This window comes from Ictidomys tridecemlineatus, chromosome 3, assembly GCF_052094955.1.
Source record: "Ictidomys tridecemlineatus isolate mIctTri1 chromosome 3, mIctTri1.hap1, whole genome shotgun sequence".
NCBI classification, from domain to species: Eukaryota; Metazoa; Chordata; class Mammalia; order Rodentia; family Sciuridae; genus Ictidomys; species Ictidomys tridecemlineatus.
Window position 1 is genome coordinate 43,511,051 of NC_135479.1, and position 8,579 is coordinate 43,519,629.

Below are 8,579 nucleotides of genomic sequence, written 5' to 3' on the forward strand. Positions count from 1 at the left end.
TTCAGGATCATGAACTTCTCAGCCTTCTTCCACTGGGTAAACATTCAAACTCAGAATGGGAAACATGTCCTTCCCCAAGGGTGCAGGCAACATGCTGTACAGAGGGCAGAGGGAATTACAGACTTCTGGAGAAGGCACTCAACAGATTATTTAACAGACCCATCAGGAGGTCACACCTTGTCAACTGTCCCTTTCTGTCCTTATTTGATGAAATCAGCCCTTCTCTGTGCTGTGAGTAGCGTAGTGGGGGCTGAAGGAAGATCTTACCATAGAACCAAGACACAGCCACTGCTTCTATAAGCACGACGGTGAGCACCGCGGGACCTGTGGCATATTCTTCCAGCAGCTTCACCACATAGGCCCCTCCCTGGGGGCAAGACCACAAACCTGGTTAAAGGCTGCCCCTCCCTACTGCACAGGCCTGCATACACTTCTGAACATAGGGTAATGCTGGGAAACTTCGGCCTTGGACTTAATCTATCCCATAGCCTCAGCTACCAATTCTATACCATTGCAAGTTCTAGAAGAGACACGGTGGCATTACACATGATAAAGCACCAGCCTCCAGCTGGCACAGTCATACATACCTGTAATCCCATCAACTTGGGATGCTGAGGCAGGAAAATCACAAGTTTGAGGTCAGCCTCAGCAAATTAGTGAGGCTATCTCAATAAAAAGGAGTGAGGACATAGGTTTGTGGTAAAGTGCCCCTGAGTTAATCTTTAACATCCCACCACACCCGACCCCAAAAAACACCAGCTTCCAGCTTGCCTCACACATGTGAGGCACTGGGTTTGATCCTCAGCACCACATAAAAATAAATAAATAAAAACATTGTTTTTCTCTACAACCAATAAAATAAAATAAAGACAACAGTGCAATATTCCTGTGAAAGCAGCCCTAAGTATTAGAAATAGACTGGAAATGCAAACCCAACCTAATTTTTCTCCAGATATTTTGCCAAGCTAGAAATGTAATTAGATCGATTATAATATGCGAAGAGCTTCAGGATAACATATCATGTATGATTCTACAAATGGATGCTGCCAGATAACTTTCCTTCTTTTCCTTGGTGAATATTTTTTTTCCCTCAGTGCTGGAGATCAAACCCAGGACCTCATCTAGGCAAATGTCCTACCCCTGAACCACTCCCCAGCTGTGGTAACAAAATACCCCCTTCTACTTCCCCCACATAGTGCTCTGGTTTGGAGCTTCTTGTAGCTTTCTGCTGCCAGCTCAGAGCTGAGGGCCATGATACTCACAAAAGTCAGGGTGACCAGGGATCCAATGAAGCAAGTAACCACCACAGCAAGCACAAACCACTCCCGGCGCTTGGCCCAGATGTGTGGAAACTCATCTAGCACAGCCGTGATCACACCCTCCAAGCCTGCAAACTGAGAGGTACATGCAAATGGTCACCATGGAGGTTTTGGGACAAGTCTGTGCCTTCAGGGCAGTGAACAGGAAGAGGAGTAAGATTGCTAAGTGATCAGTCAAGCTGATCATGACCAGTTTTCCCAACTCACTGCTCCATGAACACACCTGGAAGCCTATTTCCCTTATTTACACTGTATTTAGAACCCATTTCTGAGGACATCCAGGAAAGAAAATACAGTATGAGGACTGAAACCGTAATATGTGAGGTCTCCTGGGGAGACTATCTGCATCAGAAAGGCCAACTCAAAACTGAGTCTCACTCCATGGTAATAAGGCCAAGGCACTAAGCTAAATTCTGGGCAGGGTAGACACAGAAGAGACCTTGTCCTGGCTTTCAGGGTCAGCACACAATAAGAAATTCACATATGTGGAGTCTTCTCCTTTGCCAGGCACTTTCTTCACATGATCCCACTAATGACTCAGTAATGTAGTGGGGGCTGTAAGTGCCGTTACTGAGCTTGGGGGGCACAAGGAGAGAGTAGCTAATACTGCCTGGGATGGCCAAGGTGGGTTCAGCAGCCTCTTCTCCTCTTCATCCTCCCCAAAGCCTGTTTTCCTTCCCCATTTACTCACTGTGCTGTCCAGGCCCAGTGTGATCAGCATGAGGAAGAAGATGATGGCAAAAAATGTGGATGCAGGCATGTTGGCTATGGCTTCTGCATATGTGATGAAGAGGAGGCTGGGTCCTGAGGGCGATGAGGAGAAAAGAAAGGTGGTTGCTGAGATGTGTCCTACAAAGATGTCACAGGGTGACACTCACTACAATTCTCATCATAAGACACGTGAGTTGAGCTTTGCCATGTACCAAGTGCTTCTTCATACTCCACACCATCTTATCTGGTCACCTGGGAGGTAGGGAGGAAGGAGCACACACCTTGAAAACTGGGTGCCCTTAAGTAACATGGGGGGTGGGGAAACAGAACCAAGACCCCAAGACTAGCAAAGCTTCACATAAGAGAGTTTTCCACTATATAATAACTTGGTGTTTTATTTTCAGGGCCAGAACTGATTTTTTAAAGCCCCATAGCCCCTCTGAAATCTTCAGCTCCAGAACAGTAGAAAGTGGAATAAAGACTTCCTTCCATTTTTAAAGCCACTTTTGTTAGTGAGAGGGATGAGTTTTCAATCTCTCAGGGGCTAGCTAGGGGTGCCCTCTTTTGGGGAACAGGGTTGGCCAGAGTACTGCATCCGGCCAAATACACAAATATGCTCTCAAGAAAACCCTGGGACTCCATCCACTAGATCCTATCAACTTGTTTCCAACATCTGTTACAGCAGAATGACCACAGCAGCTACATTTTTCTACAAGGGGAAGTTCTAAGGATTAGTAACTTGATTTGCCTACAAGACTGCATTCATCATAAGACCATCACAGGACCCAAATCCACTGGTTTCAAAGCCACCATCCAAGCCATATTTTCAAGCCTATTGTGTGTTAACAGCCCAGTGCTGGGTACCAAGGGACTTGCTCTATTGCCTGTGGCCTTGAACACACAGAAAGGATCAAGATCACCAAGGCATTAAGTTTCTCTCAAGTCCTAGAAATTTTAAAGAGCCATTCGAAAGTTAGATATTTGTAAAGATTCAAAGTGAAGCAATTCAAAAGAAACCAGGAACCTAGACAGAACCCAAGGTCCTACCTGCATCTTTGGCCACCTCTGATACATCTTCATTCCTCATCTCAGCCATGTACCCGAGCACAGTGAAGATGACAAATCCCGAAACAAAGCTGGTCATGCAGTTGACCAAACTGGTCACCAGGGCATCTCTACAGTAGAAAATCCAAGGAACATGAGACAGTTCTGGGGTGGGGAGTGCAGCATTATCTGTCTGCATACCAGTCCCACCAAGACACACCACTCTGGCTCAAAGGACCCCTAACTTTTCTGGGTCCCTGTCATTCCCCCAGAGCCCGGCCTCTCAGGCTTGAAGTTCAAATACCCTGACCATCACATGTGGGGTGGGTCAGTTAACAGGTCAGAGGTGTTTTTTAAGAGGTGGTTCTGCTATGAAACAGCACAGACCTCTCCATTTCAAACAGGAAATACCTGTTCTGGAACAGGGGCTAGACTGGAGAAGGGGGCAGGAGAGGGGCTTTGGCCTCACATTTTAAAATTCCTCAGATTTAGATGTTTGACATTATCTTCAAATGAAGTCACAGGCTGCCACAGAGATACCTTTTTCCCCCAGGGTCTTACACATGTTCAGGCCCTCTACACTGAGCTATATCTCTAGCCCTTTTTAAATTTTAAGAAGGGTTTTGCTAAATTGCCTAGACTGACCTTGAATTTGCATTCTTCTTGCCTCAGCCTCCCGAGTAGCTAGGTGTAGTATAGGTGTATGCCCACTGTGCCCAGATCCCTGACTTTTAAAAGACCTCAATGTACAATTTCAGATTGGTATCCCAGTGTAAGGCGATATTGCTTCGGGTAAATGTGAACCCTTGCCCCTATCTTTTAAAAAAAACAAACTCTATAATCATGACTTGTGCAAATGGATTGCTACACATTGTCCTTGGTGATGGGAATTAAAATAAAATCTAGTCTAGAGGCGATGAGTGACACATAATGATAATCAGTGCAACATTCATTCCCTGCTTTGTTAAAATATCTAAAGTAATATTTTTCTATGAAAATTAATAGCATTTTAGGCTGGTCAAAAAATCCAATCAGCCAGTTGTGATGGTGCACACCTGTAATCCCAGCTATTGGGGAAGCTCAGGTGGGAAGATTACAAATTTAAGGTCATCCTGGGTAACTTAGTGAGACCCTGTCTCAAAATAAAAAATAAAATGGGCTGCTGATGTAGCTCAGTGGGAGAACACTCCTGGATTCAACCCCCAGTATCACAACAACAATAACAACAACAAAATTCAATCAAACTTTTTGTGTACATACATAACAAATTTATCACATTATAATTTTGTTGGTAAATGTATTAACCAAGCCAAAATATTCAATTGCATTTTGTAATTTTTGTAAACCTGCTGTGGAATTTCTTATTTTTATATGTAGGGATTTTCACAAAACAGAAGTGGCCTGGGGACTCTCTCAACCTCTGATAAAGTTGTAGCCTGGACAGATGCTCTGGCCAGAGGTGAATGGACAGAGGCTCGTGGTACCTGTGAGGGGCACTGTCATCATAGCCAAAGCCTGGCCAAATTTGAAGCCATAGGTTTCGTAGCTTTCCTCCAGACTAGCTTTCACTCACTGTATTTCCAAGCCTTGCTTGGACACCCCAAATACTCACTGGTAACAGTTGTTGTTGAACTTGTTGTAGCTAGCAAAAGCCAGGAGGACTCCGAAGCCTGGACCAAGAGAGAAAAAGATCTGAGCAGCAGCATCGATCCACACCTGGAACACAGCAGAGGAAAGGGCACGGGGTAAGATCGAGACCCAGACTGACACTGGGCACCAGTAGGACAGCACCTCTCATGACTCCACTTGACTGTGCAAGGTAAAAAGACCAGCTTTCAAGGCTCATTTCAAGGATGGTCACACAACCTAGTGCAAACACACGTGACTTCTCTTCCCTATTGTCATTTAGGTTTAAAACCACCCAGTGGTGTATACTACTTTTTTTTTGGGGGGGGGGGTACTGGTGACTGAATCCATGGGAGATTTACCACTGAGCTATATATATATCCTCAACCCTTCTTATTTTTTGAGACAGAGTCTCACTAAGTTGTGGAGGCTAGCCTTGAATTTGCAAGCTTCCTGCCTTAGCTTCCTGAGTCACTGGAATTACAGGCATGCACAACCACTAAGATCAACTGTACTTTTTTAAAAACTTTTTTTTAAACTTTTACTTGTTTATTTGATTATGGTGCTGGGGATCGAACCCAGTGCCTCATGCATGGTAGACAAGCACTCTACCACTGAGCCACAACTCTGGCCCTCAACTGCACTTTTTATGCTTGCATTTCTGCAGCATTATTGCAGACTTGTATAGTGAAAGTAAATTTCAGTTGTCTCTACTGTCTTAACTGAAGGAGAACTGGTTTCGTTCGTGTAGTGGACAACAGACAGGTACACACTGTTTCCCTCAATATCTTACCCCTGTTTCCAGGAGTTTCTGCCAGTTGGGTTTCAAGTAGAAGAGGACACCCCTCCAGGCTCCAGGGAGGGTGGCCCCCCTCACCAGCAGGATAGAAAGGATGATGTAAGGAAAGGTAGCTGTCACCCATACCACCTGGAAGGAAAGAAGGAGAATGGGAATACTGTTATTGCCTATTTCACAGAAAGCAAGGAAAGAGGAAGGGTTGGTATCAATGTCTTTTTTTTTAGTTGTAGATGGACACAATATCTTTATTTATTTTGATACTGAGGACTGAATCCAGTGCCTCACACTGAGAGGCAGGTACTCTACTGCTGAGCTATAGCCCCACACCAGTATCAGACTTTTATTCCTAAAGATCTACAAGAAAGGAGATCTATCTCTGTTTTAATCTGTCATTTTCAGGAGGCAAAGTGGGAAGCAGAAAGATCACTGCCTTCAGAACCAGGCAGATGGGGATCTGACTCAGCTTGGCCAGTACTACCTATCTCTAAGCCACAGCTGTAAAATGCGACAATATCTAGCAGGAAATAGCCTGTGGAGATAAAAGCATGGCCCATGTGGATTTGCAGTAAATTATTGCCACTATTGGGCCATGGGTGTATATATAATTGTTCTTAGGACTGGGCCATTTCTAAAATCTTCTAACAGATGTGATAGAAAAAGAACACCGTGGAATGTAGTAGGTGTTGAAAGAGACAATAATCATCCCCTGACCAGTAGCTGTCCTGGCTACTGGGTTTTGAGTTTAAGACCCTGTAGGTTCTCTTTGCAGGCATGTATAAGCAGCCAGAGTCCTTCTCACCTTGCCAGAAGTTTTGACACCTTTCCAGATGCTGAAGTAGATAATGGTGAAGATGAGCATGATGCAGAGGGCAAGCTGCCAGCTGATGCCCCCCAGGTCCTGGAGTCCCTTAGACCGGTGGATCTGCAGGACATGGCGCCTAGAATAAAAGAAAAAGTCTGTGTGAGGATCTAGACAGCGACAGGAGCACCCAGTTGTGATACCTCTAAGAAGGTGCCCAAGAAAAATGGACACTACACTGAAAGACCAAGTGTTCACCAAGCCTCAGAAAGGACTGGGATGGGCCCTGTTGATCCTGAAGGAGCAAGCAACACAGTCAGCCAACAGTCCCTGGGAAGAGTTCTCAGCCCCAAGATAGACTTCCTGATTTCTCCTCTGTGGCTGGGACCTAAACCTCTTTGACCAATATGCTTGACTTTTGGGTACCTGAGGATTTGTGTGTAGGTAGCAGGCCCCCCTCCCTTACCCTGTGCAGTAGTTCTGTCTTTGGGCTGCCCGAAATTCCTGTATTAAAATAATGCTACCTTTTTCAAGCATCACCTTCCAAAGGTTAAATCCTGATTATGAAGTCGATGCATTAAACCAGAAACTATTTGAATGGTTTCAAACTACTGAAGATCCAGGTTGTTTTGCTTTCATGGCAATTGACTAAAAGGAGGAGCCAGGAAGAAGGGTAGTTTTGGTGTAGAGGAGTGATTTTAGAAAGTGAAGGTAGGGATCAGCTTGGACATGTTAAACAGCCTGTCCTGACGAGGGGAAAGGTGGGAGGTGGCGCAGAAGGTGGGATTGTGCAAGCGGCTCCGAAGGCTGAGACAGGAGGATCATGAGTTCAAAGCCAGCCTCAGCAAAAGCAAGGCACTAAGCAACTCAGTGAGACACTGTCTCTAAATAAAATACAAAATAGGGGTGAGGATGTGGCTCAGTGGCTTAGTGCTCCTGAATTCAATCCCTGTTACTCCCCCAAATCCCTCCCAACAAAACAAAGTTTCCCAGCTTCAAATCCTGCCAGAGACTTGGGCTCTGCCATCCCCTTTCTCATTCTCTCTTCCTCCCCTGACAGTTGGCCAGGAGATTGGTAAAGAGCCCTTGGCTCCTGCCTGCTTTCTAAGAAGCCAAGTCCCAGATGTGTGGCCTGCCTGAACAGACCATCTTCTCATGCACGCTTACGTGTAAAATTCTTCAGCAGGAGATGTGGAATGGAGTGTCCAGGTGATATTGTCCTCTGAGAAATAGTTGGTGCAGTTGCCAGTGTTCCAGGAATTCTTGCAGCTGGTCCAGGGCAGCTGATCCGTGAAGGAGGAGATGAGGTAGTAGAGTGCCCAGGCCATGATCGTGTTGTAGTAGGAGGCAATGTAAAAGGCAATGATGCAGATGGCATAGCCGATCCCTGGGAAGTGGGTGAGAGAAGCCAAGTTCAAAGGGCAGCCCAACAGTAAAAGACTGAGCTAGAGCATAGAGTCCCACAGCCTGAGTGAGGAGTTAACATAGATACTGTCATCCATTTCATTCCCCAAGAACGCTGGGAACGACAGGGAAAGAGTGGCATTGTAGCCAATTACTAGTATATGTGCAAGCTTTCATGTTTTTAAAGACGCATGTGAGCCCTGTTGATGTCCTAAATTTTTAAAATTCAGTTTCCTTTTTAATTGCCATTTGTTCTGTTTCTTCTTAACAATTTCATAACACTTGAGCAGTCACAAACTTGATGACTCAAGTTGTTTCCCAGAGATAGCTGAGACCTAAGTGTTTTTAGAAGCAAGTTCCCAGCTCCCACCCATTGATGAAAATGCCCCCATGACCCATTCAGCAAACCCTTCAGTTACCTTTGAAAATTGGGCAGATTTTCCTCCATATAGAAATGCATCCATTTCGGTGGTACTGGCCCAGTGCAAGCTCCATGTAAAATAGTGGAATTCCCCCGAAAATGGCCATGATGGTGTAGGGGAGAAGGAACGCCCCTGAAGCAGATGAAAGACAATTTCAGTCCCTGACTACAGCTGTCCTAGAACAATCCAATTGAACTGGAGAAGAAGGCTCATGTCGAGGACCACAGAGCTACCCTGTGCTGAGTGACCTACACTGTGCTGCCCTGGTCTTGGTGCTTTGCCAGAAGTAATAATAGACAGAGCTGCACAGCTAAAAAGAAGTTTCAAGAGGAGGCTGAAGGAGTAAATGGAAAGAACACTGGGTTGGGAGTTGACAGGGAAGGCACTGGGAGCACCTCCACTTCTGCTGCCTAGAGAAGAAACCTGGGCCACTTCCCCTCTTTGAGCCCCAGTGT

The 8,579-nt window shown here is 45.5% G+C and overlaps 1 protein-coding gene across 1 annotated transcript in view; it reads right to left on the bottom strand.

Moving 5' to 3' along the window:
- The window catches only part of Slc6a4 (solute carrier family 6 member 4), a 34,125-nt gene that overhangs the window by 9,732 nt on the left and 15,814 nt on the right, over nucleotides 1-8,579 (bottom strand). Inside the window, exons 3-11 of the mRNA XM_021728140.3 lie at nucleotides 8,122-8,256; nucleotides 7,466-7,685; nucleotides 6,299-6,437; nucleotides 5,494-5,628; nucleotides 4,687-4,790; nucleotides 3,078-3,205; nucleotides 2,011-2,123; nucleotides 1,263-1,394; nucleotides 268-367 (exon numbers count right to left, since the gene is read on the bottom strand). Of these exons, the coding sequence (XP_021583815.1) occupies nucleotides 268-367; nucleotides 1,263-1,394; nucleotides 2,011-2,123; nucleotides 3,078-3,205; nucleotides 4,687-4,790; nucleotides 5,494-5,628; nucleotides 6,299-6,437; nucleotides 7,466-7,685; nucleotides 8,122-8,256 (1,206 nt within the window). The remainder of the gene's footprint in view (nucleotides 1-267; nucleotides 368-1,262; nucleotides 1,395-2,010; nucleotides 2,124-3,077; nucleotides 3,206-4,686; nucleotides 4,791-5,493; nucleotides 5,629-6,298; nucleotides 6,438-7,465; nucleotides 7,686-8,121; nucleotides 8,257-8,579) is intronic.